The sequence below is a fragment of the Lissotriton vulgaris genome, chromosome 4_1 (genome assembly GCF_964263255.1).
Source record: "Lissotriton vulgaris chromosome 4_1, aLisVul1.2, whole genome shotgun sequence".
In the NCBI taxonomy this organism is placed as follows: Eukaryota; Metazoa; Chordata; class Amphibia; order Caudata; family Salamandridae; genus Lissotriton; species Lissotriton vulgaris.
In genome coordinates, this window is record NC_141691.1 from 356,494,065 (window position 1) to 356,514,493 (window position 20,429).

General features: G+C 43.1%; 1 protein-coding gene across 2 annotated transcripts in view; it reads left to right on the plus strand.

Moving 5' to 3' along the window:
* Window positions 1–20,429, plus strand: part of LRCH2 (leucine rich repeats and calponin homology domain containing 2) — a 927,979-nt gene that overhangs the window by 570,431 nt on the left and 337,119 nt on the right. For both annotated transcript variants that reach the window (XM_086918732.1, XM_086918733.1), the window contains one exon: window positions 7,213–7,281. In XM_086918732.1, the coding sequence (XP_086774858.1) occupies window positions 7,213–7,281 (69 nt within the window). The remainder of the gene's footprint in view (window positions 1–7,212; window positions 7,282–20,429) is intronic.

Consider the following 20,429-nt stretch of genomic DNA (forward strand, 5'->3'; position numbering starts at 1 on the left):
AGGGATATAGTGCACCTTGCCTTCCGGCTGTAAGGCCTGCTATAGGGGTGGCTTACCTATCTCATGCAGTGTCTGTAGGCAGGGCGCACAGTGATGTGTGCCATGTTGACTCTTTTTTCTGCACGCAGTCACGCAGCCTGCAGTGGAAGTTTGCATGATATGGGTGAGGAGTCCCATTCGTGCTGCAGCACTAGTGGATCGTCATCAGTCCCAATCCCCCAGGTACCAGGGGTGCCATTTACTAAGGACTAATTGGGGAAGTGAAGTCATGCCAATTGTGGAACATCAGTACTGTTTTGGGAAAGAGCTCTGTCACTGGGATCATGGTCAGCAGAGACCCAGTGCACGTTCAGTCGAAATCATATCGGGTATCAAGCAAAAAGTGGCAGTGACTATGTCAAAAAGTGGTAGTTTCCTACACTGGTTCAATACCATGCTGGAATGACAGCCATAATTTACGTACCTTATTGTCAGCCGTACACCAAAACTAACCAGAGCTTGATGTGACTGCTAAAGCTTTTGAAATCTATGTTATATTAACCCACAGAGAAATGAGTTGAGACAATTGTTAATCTTACGGGCCAAACCTAGATGCCCCTTCCTTCTTTCAAAAAGTAGTGTTAAAATATTCTGCAATGAACCCACAGCAATCCTTCTAAAATAATGTCTAATATACTTACTTAAAGAGGATTCTAGACCCATGCGTAGATAAAACAGACAGAGAGACTAAGATAAAGTCTAAAGCTATGGAGGTACTGCAGCAGATAATGTGCGAACTTGAGTTTCTAGATATCTGGTGGGTTTGGCACTGGAATGCTTTTTATTCCATTTTTCACTACTCTGCTGTTGATATATTACTGATTGGGGATGCTGCTATGTAGAATAGAACATTTAGTCCATGATACAAAACATAATTGGGTTGGGGACTGAGTTTAAGTCGATTGGTCTAATGTACGTGAACCCAGTGGTTAAGGTAAAAACAAATGGCGTATGTTGAATCCAATTCTATTATCTAGAGTTACGCAACAGTAATCCTCTTGTCCCCAAAGGCAAGTTGGAGAGAACTTGACAGGGATATCTACTTCGAAAAATGTCAGATTCTGTTCTCCATGTACGTCAATGATATGCTGCTGCCCATTAAACCCCTTAAAACAAATTTGGACACTTGATGCTGAAGCTTACCAAGTATGGGAAAGGACCGGGTCTGCGATGTTGCCGTCAGAACTGAATATGAAATAACTTGTAGTGGAAGTCCCCATAAAATGGCAGGGAACACTGATCCGCTACTTGAGACTGCTTTTCCACTGGGAAATAGAAAAGATCCTTAGAGAGAACTAGGAGCTTGTGTTGACTCACTTATTGCCCAAAGTAGATAGATGGATTTAATTTCCTCTATCAATGAGTGGTCAAGAAAATGGTTATTACCAAAATCTCTAACTTTCATAAAACATCTGCACCCCAGTGTCTTGAATATTATTTGATCAAATGAGGATGCTCATGGTGAGACTTAGCTGAGCATGGAAAGTGCCCTGGATTAATCGCACACACTGATGTCATACAAGGACAGTGAGATTTGCAGCATCTATTTTGAGTTATAATATCTGATAATGTAATGCCCACACATGCACTACTGATGTCAGGATGACCTACAAGCCCCACATGTAGTGGAAGAAAACTGTACTTTGGAACCAGTGCAGGGCCCAAGCGATATTGGTTGTGTCTGTTAGGAAAGTGATATCTGATATTAACACAATGTCATGTCCCACCTGTGCATGGCATAGACTGGCAAGTCTATGTACTCTAGATAGCTTATTCTCCCCATTAGTTTGAATAGTAAACTATTCCACAGTGCCACTCACCATCGGACCAAAGATGTTAAGCAACTGAATAAAATGCAATTACACAAACTAGAAAATGTGTATACATGACCCTACAAAAGTTCAGCAGTAGATCAGTTTTATTCCATTAGATACTTTACCCCATTATATACTGAGGAGTACCCTGTCGATGATGGACCTGCCATTCCTGGTTGAGCCAAGGGAATAGCTGCTCCTGTCCATGTGAATATAGGCCACTAAATCCATGCGTCTAGTGCCACTTATGTACACTCAAATGCTTAGAAACTTGCACAGAGAATGGAGGGGTATATAGGAAATGGATAAAGGACCAGGGTACCACCATCTCAGAGAGCCAGTGATTGTTCTGCTGTCTGTAAACCAAGAAAGTATACCTGAGTTGAGGGTGCTGCACACTAAATGTTTTACTGGAAATCATACTTTCTTACAGGGCCTCAAGGACATGGGTCTGGGCATTGAATCAGAATGCAATTGGTCCAGCTGTCCTAGGGCCTCCTTTTTAGGTCTGTCCTTAGCCAAGACCAGTGCTTAAATTAAGCTAGTGGTTTCCGGTGGGCACCACTGGCACTTATTTTTGGTGACCAGCTCTTATTTTTCTACATCAGGCATTAACTGAGAGCAAGATAGGGGAAAATATACAAATCAGAATGACGGGGGAAGAGAAAGTTGGAAAAAAATGGCCCATAGGGAGAACGCAGGAACCTGCTAGAGTTGGATAAAGGGTCAGAGAGCGTCTGGTAATAGATTAAAGAGACCTGATGTGGAGTGAAGAGAACTCTGCTTTGATATTCAGGGACTGACATTTAATTGCATGGGTTGTGGACTTCTGGACATAGCTTTCGACACCAGCACTCTTTCTTTTATAGATTAAGCAGTTAAGAAATGTCCAATAACGTGTCGATTTTACTAAAGTAATATGTATAATATCCTCCCTTAAAGGGGCTTTCAGCCACCTTTCTTCACCCATTGGTCTGTTGTTGTCTTTCCCATTTTGCTTCTGCCGACCACGGCTTGCAGCATGGGTCAATGGACCAGCCTACTTAAGCCTTATCTAAATAGAAAACGATGGCAACCCAGTAACCCAAGGACCTGGGCACGACAATTAATAAACAATAAAGTGGTCCCTATGGGGCTAGTGTAGCCCTTGACCACCACGGCAATAGTGTTATATTAGGGAAAGAGGAAACAACTACTGCAATGAGTAAGTTCCAGTTATACTTTTAGTGCATTTATTTACACATATCTCATGTATGAATATATTGTTCAATTCACACAGTATTATTATGAAGTACTTATGCAAGGTGCTCCTAAAACGTGAAGGTGCAGTGAGAGGGATATACAGTGAATAGTTGTGCTATGTACAGCATATATACATGTGGCTGATAAGGACAATAGATTGTTTTGTAGTCCACACCCGTGAAATGAGAGTTGACATCCACCATCAAAATTCTTAAAAACCCAGTCCACACATGTTATTTGTCGACGTTTCGACCCCTCAACATTGGCATTTAGAGCGGGGTCATCATAAGGACGAAAAGTATCTAAAGCGGAAACACCAAAGAATTGGGGCAGAGATTCACCGAATCAAATGAATCTCAGACAGTTTGTACTGAACCATCTTCCAAGGAGACATTGGCATGCCCAGAGTTAATGGCATTATGATTCCCATATGCGTGGAAGTGTCACACTGTTTCAAAGGAGAACTTCAAAAAATGGGTTTGTGCACCATTTACACAACAGCCAAATTACTTTAAAAAAAACGTACATTAAGGTGTCAGGACAGAAATCTCAAAACAGCTTAAATAACAAATGTACTAATCATCCGAAGTGAAGTCATGGGCCTCCTTTCTAAACATTATTTTCTTCTACTTTAATTAAATGATATTGAAACACAGCTGCTCGTGTTCAGCCTTATTAATTCATGACACGTGAATAAGTGTTTAAAAGTGATGTGCCTAATGAAGCGTGCACATAGAGAAGACTGTCCTTACACCGCCCTTCTAAATTAAGTATATATATAGCAAAACATGTAAAACATGAATTGTTTCTTCTCAATGCATTGTACGCAAGATGTTTTCTATGTCCATTATGGACATCTCCCCCCAAAGAAACTAGCCAATCAAAGTGTAGTATTTCGTATGCACTAGCACTTTAAATTTTGCTCAACTCTCTGTGCGTCATGTGACCAAGGCCTCTGCGAAGGCCGAAACGTTATGCTGGCGTGGTGTGCTGAAGATTAAAAAACTCACCTGCACTCTGGGTCTTCCGTTTTCTTCCTTTTGATGGGCTCTGGATGGTGGGCGCGTCGCCGTGAGGAAAACGAGTGCGAAAATATATATATATATATATAGATATATATATCTATATATATCCAAAAAATTACCTCTCCATCACGGAAGCAAAGAGGACACAGCGAAGAGCTTAGCAGGATTTCTTTATTTAGCAGCTTGTGTGGCATAATGCATTTCGGCTCCCATGAGCTTTCCTCAGATGCCGTCGCTGTGGTGAGGGGAGTCCAACTTCCTCCTTTAGTGAGTTAAGGCCCTCCCAATGCCGTGAGGTCAGCTGGCTCCGCTAATTAGGTAGCAGCTGCAGTGTTGTAGTTCGAACTGCAGCTCCCAAAATCCCTCGTTCCGGGTGCGGAGCTGTATTATTGTCCTACAATGGACGCTGAATTGCCAGGTAAGGGAGGAAGTTTTAATGTTGTGGCCAAACCCTAAGGCTAAAATCCGGAACCTGCTCAAGTCCCCAACGTTCTGCCCCTGAATACACAGTCAAGCTGGGCCGTGAATCGGTGAGTCCATGATCCCTCTTCCCCGTGCAGTCACGGGCTGTACATATATATATATATATATATATATGATATTCAAGATATTTCCTCCTTTGGTTTGTTGAACATTTTGTTAGGGAAGATGAGTGTATATCTTCTGTAAAGACTTCTCACTCCTAAGTTTTGATATGTCACAATCAGAACATAAGTTAACCTGTGCTCACTCTCTGGTAGCCTGGCACAGAGCAGTTAGGCTTACCTCAGGAGGCAATGTGTAAAGTATTAGTGCAACACATCAAACAGTAACACCGTGAAAATACCACAGAAAGACTCCACACCAGTTTAGAAAAATAGAGAATAATTTTTTTAATAAAACAAGCACAATCTCCAAACAGTAGAAGTCGAGATATGAATATTTAAAGAGTAAATGCGAAAATAGTCTTTGAAGCAGTTAGCTCTTAGAGAGTTAATTGGTCACACTGGAGCGAGACAAAGTCAAGAGTTTAGGCCGACTGCGATGGAGCGTGGGCCGGATACAGGACCCATGCTAGTCCCGCTGAGCAAAAATACCTTGATACTGGTTGGAAATGACAAGTTGCGAAGTGCAGCTGACCGATGCGTCGCTGATCCCAGGCAGTTGGGGAAATAGGCTGTATTTCTCCATGCAACAGCGGTAATTTATCAGTTCTGTGAGCAATGCGGCGGTTCTTATTGTGATGTGCTAGGTCTCTGCATTCTTTAGAGGGAATGTGTTGATTTTCTCCATGTAGTGGCAGTGATGCAGCTTTTTCTGAGGTGATGCAGCGTTGCAAATGTGATGCGTCAATCTGGTTCCAGCACCAATGGCGATGCGTTGGTTCCGATTGGTGCAACTGTGTTGATGCATGGGTTCTGGGGGATGCAGCACTTTATACTCACTTCCAAGGGACCAGGACTGGGTTGGCAACACTTAGCAAAGTCCAGGCAATGTTTTTAAGTTGAAAAGAAGACTTCAATATCCCTGAGACTTCAAAACAGGAGGCAATCCAACAAACCCTTGGAGATACTTCAGTTCTGGGATGTAGAGCTGCAGGACTAGACCTTCTCCCAGGCATAAGGTGTGTTTTTAAATTATTTTTCTAGGGACATCCAATCTGTGGGTTCCGTCTCCTCCCATTTGGAATTTACACTTATAAAATTTAGTAAGGCAATCCCTGTGTTATCTTATGGTAGAGAAGGCTTTGTATGAATTAAAAATAGATTTAAGAGTATTTTACTACCAAAACTGGGAAAACTAAAGGTCCAGGCTCTACCTTTTAAATACATTGACCCTGCCCTTGGTCTGTCCAAGGCCTACTTTAGGGGTGACGTATATGTAATAAAAATGAAGCTTTGGGCCTGGAAAGTGGGCTAACTTACCAGGTCGACATGGCAGTTTAAAACTGCACCCACAGACCCTACAATGGCAGGCCTAAGACAGGTTTACATGGCTAACTGAGTGAGTGACACAACCAGTGCTGCGGGCTAACTAGTTTCATTGGATTTACAGACCCGGGTCACATGCTGTGCACTTTACTAGAGACTTATCAGTAAATGAAATATGCCAGTTGTGGATAAGCTAGTGTTACCATGTCTGAAGTATAGAGCGCAAGCACTTTAGCACTAATTGGCCGTAGTAAAGTGCCCAGATTCCTAAAGCAAGCAAAACCGAAGTCAGCAACAGCAGTAAAAACAGGAGGTCTGCAGGCAAAAAGTTAGGGAAAACCACACCAAAGATGCCAGGTCTAACAGCTAAGAAAAACGAACGCATAATATGGAGAAAGAAGATTGCATTGAGATGTTATCTGAATTTGAAAGTTTGTATGTTTTTGATTGTGCACTATTATAATGCATTGACTAGATATAGGATTTACTGTCTAAAGACATTAGCTTTCTTTTGTATTGCTATATGCTGTTTCCATCAAATGACACATATTTTTGCAAAGAATTACCCACAGTTTTTTATGAAAGACAGTTGATACTCTTTATAGTTTAGAACCTGTCAGAATGCATACACTGTATTCGTTGATGCCCTTTTCATTGAAGAAATTATAGATAACTAATAAAAGAATGGTCAATAAGGAGCATACCTCGATGGGCATCAGCCTTGATTTTCCTCTGTTCTGCGCACTGTTAACATATTTTCTACTTTACTTTTTTTCTGCTGAACTGATGAAATAACATGTATAGAGGTTTCAGTGGTCCCTTTTTCTATTAAGAACAGAAGACTCTTTGTGACTATAGTTCATGTTTATTAAGAGAAAAGCTTTTCTAATGCATATCGTGCACATCTGCCTAGACTTATTTGTAGATACCTTGAAGTACTGACTAGATCTGTATTTAGCACAGAAACAGTATAATGCTTCCTGCACATGGACACAGTTTATTTTCGGGCCAGTTTTTAGAACACTGATTTGCGAAAATTGGTAAAACTTTTATGGGAAGAATACAGTTGTAAGGATAACAAAAACACACGGTCGTATGGACATCATTGCCTGATTTCATGTTCAAACTTGAAGTGCATCTGGTGAGACTCAATTTAAAAGGACTTTGTTTGTTTACTTACAGGCTTCTGAATCACTCAACCTCTGTAAGCACAAGAGACCGGTCCAAGCCAAATAAAGGATCAGAGAAAAGGTATTTCTATTGTTTGTACCTCTGCTCATTTCCTTTTTTTAGGTCATTCCAGCTCCAAGGGGTTCTTCCATTCACAACCACGGTTTGTTTTGTTTTCAGAAGATACATGGGACTGTTTGGTGAATGTAGATGTAGTAACGCAAAAAAAGATGATGGACGGAATGCTGAACATTCTCAGATAATCACTCCCAGGCACTGATCTGGGTTTAATCAATAATTTGTTTGCTCACCATGGTTTCCCAGTTTAGACCCAGCCATGTACAAATCAGTCTGGACCCCGCTCCTCATGGGAACAGTCCAGCCTGAACTGCCAGGCCAGGTCTTCCCTGGACTGGTAACAAGCATTCGGGTACTGGTTTCAGGGAATCACCCTTCATCAGCCAGGCCAGCTTGAAACCTGTGACACACTGAGCACAGGCCCGAGTCTGGGCATACCCTTTCCACTTATGGCAACTATAGCAACCCTCACTGTAGCACTGCAATGCAGAAAAGCGATCCAATGAGTACTTTATGCCACCCATCAAGTAGCAGGCAGCAGGGCAACAACTTGAGCACAGCAGTCGTTCTGGCAGAGGTTCGGTTCCAGTCTTAAAAGTGCTCTGAAAACATGGTTCCCTGTACTTGTACTCAAAATTGTATTTGTTCAAGAGATGAGAAGGAAAGCTTAGAATTGCACAACAGTCCCTTTCAACCTCAGCCAAGGCTCCAGACATCAGTAGGGGGTAAATCAATCCTTTGTGTGAAGGCAGGACACAGCCTATACAAATGTAAAGTGTGAACACCCCTCTCTCTCTCATCGCAGGAAGACCATCAGTATGTCACACCCAACCCTTCCTGTACGATGGCTGACTAGAAAGTATGCACAACAAAGTGTAGCTGTCACCCACGCCCAGATGTGGTTTGGAGTCAGGCTGCAAAGCACAAAATGTCATAAGTTTAGAGAAATGCCCACTTTCTAAAAGTGGCATTTCTAAAATAGTGTTATAAAATCCAACCTCACCAGTAAGCAGGATTTATCCCTACCATTCTAAACCTACCAAACATGGCAACGCTACTCCTCTCTAATCCGGAATTACCACTTAAGTATACCTAAGGGAACCCCCAGTGCTAGCCTATGAGAGGAGCAGGCCTCACAGGAGTGAGAAACAAAATAGGCTGTTTGTCACTACCAGGACATGCCACACAATAAAGACATGATGAAGTGGAAAATTTCCTCTAAAAAATGAATCGCTATTAATGATAACGTACCATGGGCTTTTAACATGAAAATTGAATTTTTAAAATGACAAGCAGACATTTGGTGCTGAAAACACGCTATCATTTTTCACTGGCTGGCCTCTGCCAGAGTTTTTGCTATTCAAACACGCTTTCGTTTTTTACCGGCTGGCCTCAGCCAGAGTTTTTGCTATTTACTTTTAATAAGTAATGCTCTTCTGGTGAGGCTGAAACATGCACAAATATATTTGATAGTTTAACTTTAATGTGACTGGTTTAGATTTTGTCTGAACTTACAATAATTAAACGTGTGCAGAATTACAGTGCATTTATATTAAATTAATACGACATTTAATAGCACAGAAACACAATGACAGCTTGCTAAAATAATAGTTGACAATATGCTTTCAGACATGCTCGAAAAGCTGACCTCAGCTTAGCTTTCAAGATAACATTGGATGGAATTCACCTTTCATTTGTGAAATAAAGACGCCGTAGATATTTTACAGCTTGTAACTTGGAACTTTCTAAATGTTATCTGCTCACACAGAGCACCATTCACAATGGACTACTTGCCATTCACAATTGACGACTTGCTGAGAAAATACACATATTAAACAAAATGCTTCTTTTAACAATTTATATTTCTAATGAATTTCCTGCCTAATAATCTTTCCTTGCAGCTGTGGAAATGTTTTGCACAAAGATTTTTGTTTAGTTAAAATACAATGTGCTTCATTGGAAAGTTAGGGAAGAGAAGTAATTTTGAATAATGACTCGAGCTAAGGAAATGTGCCATGTGGTGGAGATTTATTGTTGCAACAGAGAAAATAGCCAGCTCGGATGACATGTATGAATCTAGGAGAAGTGTTCCTTTTGGAGAATGCTGAATTTTCATTGGATGTTTTTGAAACATGAATTACTGTCCTTAAAAGCATGTTCCTAGTTTAGGATCTTAGATAACCCCGGGCGAAGCACTACGCTACGCTTGCGTAGTTTGCGAAGTTTGCGCAACTTCGCACTACGCGAGCTGCACGTAGCACAGTGCGAACATGCGTAGCGCAGCGTTGCGTAGTGCAGCGGTCATTTTTTGCCTGCTCGCGGTCCTCAACGTCATGTTCGCGACCGCGAGCAAGCAAAATGGCATCCCGGCGAGATTCTCAACGGGGGGAGGTCAGGTTTCTCATTGCGAGTGGTCGTGCATGCTCGCGACCGCTCTCAATGAGAAACTACCAGTCTGCGTTGAGAAAGCTCGAGTAAAAATCTACTCGAGCAGCAGAAAACTAGAGCTCGCACTGTGCAAGATGCCGTTTTCAATGACTGCACAGTGCCGGATGCTTGCCCGCACTGTGCAATCATTGAAAACGCATCTTGCACAGGGCGAACATGCTACTACCTAGCTCGCGTAGTGCTACGTGAAGTTCGCGTAGTGCGAAGTGCACTTCGAGTAGCTTCGCGTAGCGCTACTTCGCAAACTACGCCCACCCCTAATCTTAGATCAGATGGGTTCGTAGAGCAGATGGAGCAGCAGATGAGGGCAGTGGAGATTCAGATGAGGTGAGATTCAGAGCAGACCAGAGCGAGAGAAAGGCTTAGTCCTTTTGACATTTATAATTAAATCCAAGCGTTATGCTTACCTAACTAATTGTCTTTGCCAAGGCCTGTTTTTTCTATGCTTTATTTCACTTTATGTGAAAGTCTGCAATTATTAATTATTAGCTTCATGCTAATCTCACTCTTGCCTTTACTTTTGAACTCTTCGTGGGTTCTTACTCACACTTGCACACCATTTCTTAGAATAGGGGTTTTCCTTTATGCTCCACGTTGTATGCATTATTTTATTATTATCTGCACTAACCATGTTTTTCTATTAGCAATTCTGTAACCTGAGTGATACTTGACTGCTGCACAAAGACTCTGAATTCCTAAACTTTGAGTAGAAAATAAAACCCTTCAAACTACTCACAACTCTCATTATTGACGGAAATTTGAAATTTCACTTAAAATTGCTCGTGATGATGAAGAAGCTCTTTTGATCAAAATACGATGAGATCCATCACCTGAGAAAGTAAAAACTGGTGCGGGATCGGGTCCTGAAGGTGATTGAAAGGTTTTGCCACATTTATAAATTTGACCCAAACATTCTGCGCTTACAGGCACATGTCCTACCTTTTACTTACACAGCACCTTGCTCAAAGGGTTACCTAGGGCCTACCTTAGGAGTGACCTGTATGTAATGAAAGGGGAGTTTAAGGCTTAGCATGTATTTTTAAATGCCAAGTCAATGTGTCAGTAAACTGAACACACCGGCCCTGCAGTGGCAGGCCTGAGATCGGTTTAAAATACTACATGTTGGGGTGGCCAAGCAATGCTGCAGGCCAACTAGTAGCATTTAATTTCCAGGCCCAGGGTATATGGAATGCCACTTTACATGGGACTTAGAAGTAAATTAAATATGCCAAACACAAGTAAACCAATGTTTTAAAAGAGAGAGCTCATGCACTTTAGCACTGACTAGCAGTTGTAAAGTGCCCAGAGTCCTAAAACCAACAAAAAGATCAGAAAAATATGCAGAGGAAGGCAAAAGATTTGGGGATAATCCTGCAACAAAGGGCCAGGTTCAACACCCATGTCAAGGAAGACTTCAGGACTCAAATTACAGTTTGCGAATGAGCAATGTCGTACATTGGCCATTTTTTTTAAAATCTAAAGAGGCTGGAAATGGTTTATTATAACATTACTGTATGATGTTTTGACCTGGTAAAGGATGCGGGGGTCTTATCAGGTTAGGGCCCAGCAGGGTGACTAGTGAAGGAAGGGGGTGGGGGCAGCAGGATAGAATGAGCTGCGTGGAGATGCAGGTTTCCAATTTGGTAAGTCCACATTAGCTCGTATCGGAATGAATAAATATATGTCATTGGATTGTGTGTGGCTTTATGCCAGGTGCTAGAAGCTGTAATCGTGGTTTCGGTTCTCTAATGAAGAAAAGCGGGCTGTCAAAGTCAGCCTAGTGGCACAATAAGGACCGGGAAGGATAATTTGCTTCTAATGAAAATAAAGTGCGCTAAAACATCAGCTGTAAGAGGCCGACCTCTGCAGCCCACTTAGAAGTAAATTAAATATGCCAAACACAAGTAAACCAATGTTTTAAAAGAGAGAGCTCATGCACTTTAGCACTGACTAGCAGTTGTAAAGTGCCCAGAGTCCTAAAACCAACAAAAAGATCAGAAAAATATGCAGAGGAAGGCAAAAGATTTGGGGATAATCCTGCAACAAAGGGCCAGGTTCAACACCCATGTCAAGGAAGACTTCAGGACTCAAATTACAGTTTGCGAATGAGCAATGTCGTACATTGGCCATTTTTTTTAAAATCTAAAGAGGCTGGAAATGGTTTAATATAACATTACTGTATGATGTTTTGACCCGGTAAAGGATGCGGGGGTCTTATCAGGTTAGGGCCCAGCAGGGTGACTAGTGAAGGAAGGGGGTGGGGGCAGCAGGATAGAATGAGCTGCGTGGAGATGCAGGTTTCCAATTTGGTAAGTCCACATTAGCTCGTATCGGAATGAATAAATATATGTCATTGGATTGTGTGTGGCTTTATGCCAGGTGCTAGAAGCTGTAATCGTGGTTTCGGTTCTCTAATGAAGAAAAGCGGGCTGTCAAAGTCAGCCTAGTGGCACAATAAGGACCGGGAAGGATAATTTGCTTCTAATGAAAATAAAGTGCGCTAAAACATCAGCTGTAAGAGGCCGACCTCTGCAGCCCACTTTATTTTCATTAGCGCAGATTATCCCAAAGAGCAGGAGCGACTCCATTGCCTGGACCGAAAAAGAGCGTGTTGTTCTTCCTTGACCGCAAAAAAGAGTTTCCGGTGGGTGACCTACTCTTCGTGGAGTATGTTGGAATGAAGAGAGGTCGTCCGGTGCAAAAGAGTACCTTCTCCTGGTGGGTAATCCTTTTCAATAAAACATTTGCTGTGCTCTGGCCAAGAAGCAGCCTCATCAATGCCTAACTGCTCAGTCCACCAGAGCTAAGGCTGCTACTACTGCTTTGCAACATGGAGTCCCAGTCCTGGACATATGTCAGGCAGCAATATGGGCACGTTGACCAAACATTACTGCGTGGATTTGCTGAGAGGGCAAAATAGCTGCAGGGACGGCCATTTTGCCCTCTCAGCCCTGCAGGACTTCTTAGTGTAATATTGTCCACAGTCACTCACCCAGGGATGGCATTGTTTGGGTATCTATTCAAAGGTAAGGAATCTACGGCTAGATGTCTCTATTAGATGGACAAGTAACTTACCTTTGGTAACCCCTTATCTGGTAGAGACATGATATAGCTGCCGATTCCTTAATGATCCACCCATCCTCCACACACTGGAGACAAGTTTCTATGGTCAGGTCTGTTCCCTTTCAGGGCCTAGTTTCTAAAGAAACACCAATGTCAGTAATCTTCATGACTACACATTTCAGGCGTGGAAAGTAGTGAAAACTAACTGATGTCAAAGCATTGAAGTGGCGCCTACATAGGTAACTCTGGTGTCCCTTCTGGCATGGACTACGCCAACAACGTCACACGGAGCCAACCTACTCCACCTACCGGTGCGCAGGGGTATTGCTCAAAGAAAAAGCTTCCGGATCCAGTCTGATTCCTGGCAAACCCAAAGATAAGGAATCTACGGTTAGATCATGACTCTACCAGAAAAGGCGTTACTGAATGTAAGTAACTTGTCCATCAATGCTTTCCTGCAGCGCAGACTTCCCTCACTCAGGCAACACTAGTCCCTCATTCCTACGGCATCTATGTACATAATTACCTTAACTTCTCGAGCTAGTCCTAGTCTTCTAGGTACACTATGCATGGTCTGAAATGAAAACGGCTTACACCTTTTTTTTTTCCTCTCAACATTCCTTTCAGATAGAGAGTGTGTTAAAAAACCCTACTGCACTAAGCTTGCGGTTAACTGAAATATATGAGATTAAGGCTCATGTACCTCCAGGCCACTCATGCCTATAAGTGCTGGGTGAACCTATTTTTACGCTTACCCCTACTGTTTGCCATGCTATTCTATGTGTATTGTTAAAAAAGAAAAGCTAATTGCAGCATCTTACTCTTGCCGACGGTCGCCAGTGGATGGATCCAGCCCTCCTCGGGCTGTCAGTCTTGCAGTAAAGAGAGGTGCCTGCTGCACCTTTTTCTTCTGAAATGTGCGCAGAGTGGGCTCGGGAGGCTTGATCTTGCAGTCCGGGTATCTGCTGTGATCAGCTCCTATGCTGGCTCGCCAAATGTTGATTATCAATCAGCAACAAGTTTAAGTGTAATTAAACAAGAACGGCTGGCAATAGCAGCCACATCTCTTACAGTTGCGTGCTGGAATTCAATTTGCATTTGGTACATGTCATGCTTTATACTGTACAGTGGGAGCAATAAAGTAAAGCTCGTCCCCTGTGGGAAAGAAATACTGACACAGTGTGTCATAAATTGTGTGTTTAGATGCTTGATCCCACTCTGATAGAATGGGCCATAATTGCCAACTGAAGGTCACATTGTCAGGTGGCTGGGTGTGTCGTGTGTTATCTAGGATGACGCTTACTACTAGGCATTGTTTGGGCTTTATCTGATGTAGCAGTGGCGTAACAAAACGTGAGTGTGCCCCTCTGCAAGATATGCTAAAGGGGCCCCTCACACTCACATTAGTAGGGGCTGAGGGTGGGTCCCTCCACTATGAGTGAGCCTGGGGACCCCCCGCACTGCGGGGGCTGCGGGGGCCTTTGTTACGCCCCTGTGATGAATCCAACTGACCGGTTGTCCTGGCATTGTGTTCTTAGGCCGAATGGAGGCCCTCTGCTGTACATTTATTTGTGTTTGAGTGTCTGCATCTGAATAGTTTTTTTAGGCATTACAACCTGGTGCCATATGTTATTTACTTCTGCAATCTTCCATCTGTGTTTGAGGCTTGTTCTATATCTGGTGTCTCCATCACGGGAAGCGCTAGGGATGAGCAGAGGACAGCTGTGTTATGTTGATCTGATAAAGGGTCACTCTTAAACCGTAGCACATTTTTTATGGTGAATTTGGGTGGCACAGGCAACTGTTGTTCTGTGGTATGCTGCACTTCTAAAAGCCGAACCTTTCTATATATTAATCTGTTGCTAACATTACCATACAATAACATTGGAGTTGCCTTATTAAATGTTAAAAGTGTAATTTCCAAATGGGAAGAGATAACCATTTTATTTTTAGTGTCTCTGAAATCACAATATAAAATCCTAACTTATAGTGAAGTTGAATTGTATATTGTATTTCTGAAAATGCCACTTTTAGAAAGATGAAAACTACAATGGGTAACCCAATCAACCATTGACGGCTTGGGTTATATGAAATAAACAGGTAGGTGTGCCTACAAGGGATTGGTTTGTGCAGTTATTTAAGTTACTAATGCAGTTTTTTTTCAAGCAAGCTTTTATATTATGCTTGCTAATTAATTACTTTCAAATTATTTGTCAGTATAACAACTCATATAGTTTTTGGTTTCCTAGAAATATGAAAACATCAGCAGTTGTCAGAAAAGTACATGAAACAGATTTGGAAAAAAAATAACGTTTCAAAACTCGTGTGTATAAAGAAAAAATAAAGGTTATTGTATTAAAATCAAGGGGTTTATCGTGCGCACAATGAAACAGGAAGTTGCAGACTTAAAAAATTATTCATTATGCTTATCAGTAACAATTGTGTACACTTTTTTCTGAAATACGGATAAAGCAAAACAAGGGAATAAAACAAACAAGTATTGCCTATACAAATGTGATACAGAAAATAAGTGTAGTGGTCCACTTTTTGGTCGATGGGCTGTCGTCTATTCGACCATCTTCAGGACTGTGGGAATTGCAATGATAGCCCCCTGAATAATATTGTGGCGATATGAGCGAAAGTTTCAAATCAACTGCTTGGTGCTGGTCTCGTAATATTCTCTTGGTCCAGGCACCTTATGCATTAAATGAAGATTTGAATGATGTTGTGGTAGGCAGCTTACAATGTTCTGCAAGTTCGCCAAGGCGCACGTTCACTTGTCTCAATCGGCAAAAGTATATGAGCTGTTATACTGACAAATAGTTTAAAAAGTAATTAATTTGCAAGCATATTATAAAAGCTTGCTTGAAATAAAACTGCATTAATAACTCAAATTAACTGTACAAACAAATCCCATGTTGGCACACCTACCTGTTAACTTTTAGAAAAGTGGCATTCTCCTGCTTTAGCCATTTAGAGCCTGCAAGACAGTTGAGCTTTGTGTATTCCTCCTAAACAGCCACACACAATAGGGGCTACAGTGTGCCTGGATGGGCCATTACAGGCAGGATGGAGGGAGAAACTGGGCACAGCTTAGTCCAGTCTCCACACACTGGACTAAATACCCCCTGTAGTGAGCCGCGAGCTAAGTCTGGGAGGGCAGGATGCCTTCGGGGTTCAAGGGGGAAACCTCTAGAAGCTTTCCCCCCACTTTAAAAGCACAACTGGGTATTCAAACTGGACCTCAGACACCAACACTTGAGTACACATCTGGACCTATGGATACTCTGCAAGGAAGAAGCACTGCTGTGTTGCTGAAGGACTGCCACTCTGTTGGGCTTCTGCTTTACTCTGCTTACCTGCTGCCTCCTTGACTGGGTGAGAAGGACTGGACCTGCCTTTCTTGAACCCAGAGTGACTCCAAGGGCTAGTTGGCTCGCCTCTTGATCTGAAGTCTCTGGGACATAACTGGATTCCAGCAACCTTGCACTTGCACCTAGACTCTGCCATCTGTGAGTCTATCCTACAAAGTGGTGTCACCCTAGCCCCTGGACCCTTGGAAGTTGATTTAAGGTGCTTTGCCAGCCTATGTGGATCCAGCGGAACCGATGCATCTACTCTGCTGCGCAGTGCAAGCGTGAGCAGAACTGGTGCTTCTCTGCTGCTGCTGCGCTGTGCAATCCCGAGCAGAACTGATGCATCTCTGCTGCTGCTTGGATTGGACCCATCTCAAAGACCTGCATCAGCACTGCAACCCACAATGCCACTGTGTGATGCATTCCTCGGCGCCGGACCTCACATCCCTTGTCAATGGCAGCATTGAAAACGAACTCTGTATCGCAGCCTCACAGCTAATGCATCGTCCTGACAGAGCACTGCATCCTTGATGCCGGCCTTAGCACCCCAAGCCCCATTTACAGGATCCACAACACAGGCTCATGCATTCAGGCTGGACTGTTCCCATGAGGAACAGGGTCATGACTGATTTGCATATGGCTGGGTCTGAACTGTTGTTGCAAAGTGAGCTAAAGAACAATGAGGGATTCAACCCAGATCTGTGACTGGGGGTGAGTGCCTTGAAAGTTTCAGCACTCAGTCCATCATCTCCTTGTGTTTGCTCTGTTTGCCCTAAGTTGGCAGGCTAAGGCCAGACATGGGTCCCTTGCTCACTTTGCCACTGGATTCAAGCTAGACTGGCTGATGAGGGGAGTTACCCCGAAACCAGTCCCAGAATGCTTGTTTCCGGTCCAGTGAAGATCTGGCTTGGCAGTTCAGGCTGGACTGTTCCCATGAGAAACAGGGTCAAGACTGATTTGCATATAGCTGGGTCTGAAGTGGGGTGGCGAAGTGAGCTAAAGAATGATGATGGATTCAACCCAGATCTGTGACTGGGGGTGAGAGTCTGAAAAGTTTCAGCGCTCCCTCCATCATCTCCTTGTGTTTGCCATGTTGTGAGATTTGATCTGTTCTGAGCCCAAAGTGTTCTCCAGCCTGTTCAGATGTTTTAGATCCCATTCAGGCACCATATTTCTCCCCACTTACGCAGCCTTCATTGGCTGCCAGTGATGAGGCGTACAGAATTTAAAGCTCTCACTATTGCCTATAGAGCAATAATGGGCAACGGCCCCCAATACCTGAGGAAAAGTATTCACACATCCCGCCAGACAAGAAACCTTAGATCCAACCACCTGGAACTTCTCGTTACACCTCGTTTTTCCTAAGCCAGAACAGGTGGACTCTCCTTTATAGTTAAAACAACCACCCTCTGGAATTCCTTACCCCTACAAATCAGGAAGGCCCCCTCAGAACTCAGTTTCCGTAAGCTACTAAAAACATGGCTATTCAACCTCCCCTAGCTCCCACAGGTCACACATTGCTAACTGCACCTATTCTCCTCTCCGCACAGCGCCGGAACACTCCCGTCGGGGGTAGCCGCGCGCTCTATAAGATACTTTATCATTATTATTATTATTATCTATTGTGTAAGAACAGGGCTTTGGCAGGTTACGTCCCACTTCTTGCAAAGTACGAAAATACATGTCCTTTTCCATATCTTTGAATGGTTTCTGAGGCCAAATAGAAATATCTCCCGCCAATTGTGGGGACCTCCTCAGAACCCCCACCATGACCATATGCCACAATTCTGTAGCCCCCAGACAAGGCCAGGAGAATTTTCTAGAACGCCACAACCCATCATAAATAGCAGTGTGTATTCCGTGTCCCTGCCTGCTAAGAGTTGCTTCTCACAGTTATGGCCCTCTTCGAGCCTATGTGCCACATGCCGCAAGCACTGCTGCATAATGCAAGACCATTTCAGGAAGGCCTAGACCCACACAATATTCATTAAATCCTAGTTTCCTTAGCTGCGTTTCCGAGCCCATCCTAAGGGACATAACAGGCTATCTTTAATCTTCAGAATGTCACCATAAGAAGTGGGCACATACATTGTGATTTGCAGTACAAATAAACAGGGCAGCAGAAAGACCATTTTTATTACAGATATCCAGCCCATAATCGAAAGGGAAGGTTTTCCCAAAATTCTACACAGCAGTCCAGTCCAGCAGCCACTCTGCCATATTAAGTGTTTATAGGGCTCTCGGGCACACATTACCCAAACTCCCATGTAACTGAAACAGTTTCTTCCCCACTCAAGTCCTATACTTGAAGGCAGGTCCTCTCCACTTGCCGCTAATCTCCCTCAAATGGAACAGCCTGGAGTGCCTACAGTTAATGTGCATGTCCGCCAGTGCAATACACTTCTCCAGTTCTTCTAATAAATCTGGAACCAATCTCAGTGGGTCTCTTAACTATACCAACGCGTCACCTGCATGTAGGGTAAAAATGTGTTTCATTACCCGTTCGTATACACCAAGGGTGGAGCCTATTCCAGAGAACACAGACCAATGGCCCAATTTCTATTGCAGGTAATAGCAGTGATAACAGGTCCTAGTACCTCTTTCTAAAAGCCACGAGTCCGCTATTGTGCCTCCTGTACGTACTCTGGCCCTAGGTGCGTTGTAGAGCAATTTGACCCAGCCTATGTGTATGGGGCCAATGCCCTTCACGATAGCCCACAAGCACCGCCAACTCTCTGAGTCAAAGGTGCATTCCAAACCCAAAGAGGACACTGCACATTCTTCTTCTGGAGCCTCCAACTCTTGCATAGTGTGAGTCTCCTTACATTATATCCAGTATTCCTACCGGAATAAACCCTGTCTGGTCAGCTGCAGCCAGTGAGCCGTTCACTCCAAACAGTCTATTAGCAACAACTTTACTTAGCCACCTCATATGAGTGTTGAGCATCCACCGTGGCCTGTATTACGTGAGCAACTCCAGATCTTTGCCTTCCTTGGGGATCAGCACTGTTACGCAGATCTATAATGTTGATAATTGTTTTTTAAAAGCCTGGTTTGTAGTGTAGCTTGGTAGGGATCAATGCCGTTATTTAAATGTATATTTCCGTGGGATTACGTATATTTAATTTGTGGTATACCATTATCATTTCAATTATTGTCTCTGTCTTGTTTTAGAAACTGAAAACGCATGTCAACGAAAGGAGATTAATGTAAAGCGCTGCACCTTTTTTACAGTACTCCACGGTAGACTTTGCTCCTGTACACTCAGTAAAGGCTTCAAAAATACCCACTGTCTCATATCCAAGTTAACCCCTCATTTACATAACACTTTCCTGTCTGTGTACATGTGAATCATCACAATGGTGTTTAATGGCTGTGTCCAATGCTGCGCTTGATTTGCGCGGAGATTGGGGTTGACAGTAGGGGTGGGCAGAATTTGCGTAATCGCATTGTGCAAATGTCTGCGAAACGGTAACAAATCTCTGCGAACACGCAGAAATTCAGCAAACACGCTGAATTGCTTGTTCACAATGCTTTTTACCTGTTCGCAATTGCAATTTGCATGGTCGGGGGGAAATATCTCGGAAAATCGCATTTTGAGAACGCGAACAAGCAAAACATTTCGTTAAGTCGCGGAACGCATAATTTTGGGCAATTTCGTGTTTTCCGCTGAACGCGAAATTACCCAAATTCCGCAAATTCTGCGAGTGGAACACAATTTACCGCCAAGGCCTAGTTGACAGGGTGTAATAATATGATTTTCACCATTGCCACACTAAAACTAAGAGACTTTGGAGCCAACACAACATAAATGGCCGTTTGGGCTTTATAGTCTGTCGGTATTCTTTTCAACGTGTGTTCTCTCAGAAAGAAGACCGAAACAGACAAATATCCACTGATCCGCAGGCCTCATACTACAGTTATCCTTGAAAAAATAGGGCAAACGCTCACGGTATTTGTGGTTGTTTATAAAGGTGACAATCTATCTGTGTATTGCGTAGGTCTGGGACATACCTGTTCCTGCTTTTCATAATATATGTATGTATTGCGATTTATAAAGTGCGGCTCGTGCAAAAAAAATAAGCTTCTAGGCGCTATCCTCTTTAACAGCAAAGGTCAGGAAGTTAATGAAAAGAAAGATTGGGAAAGATATCGTATGTAAAATGAAGATCCCACTAAGATTAGGCATCGGAGAAGAACCTAGTTTTTAGATTTTTTAAGATCGATGCGGCTCTGAGGGTCAGAGCTGGTTTTCTTCAGAATAGGGTTGACCTGTATTAATTC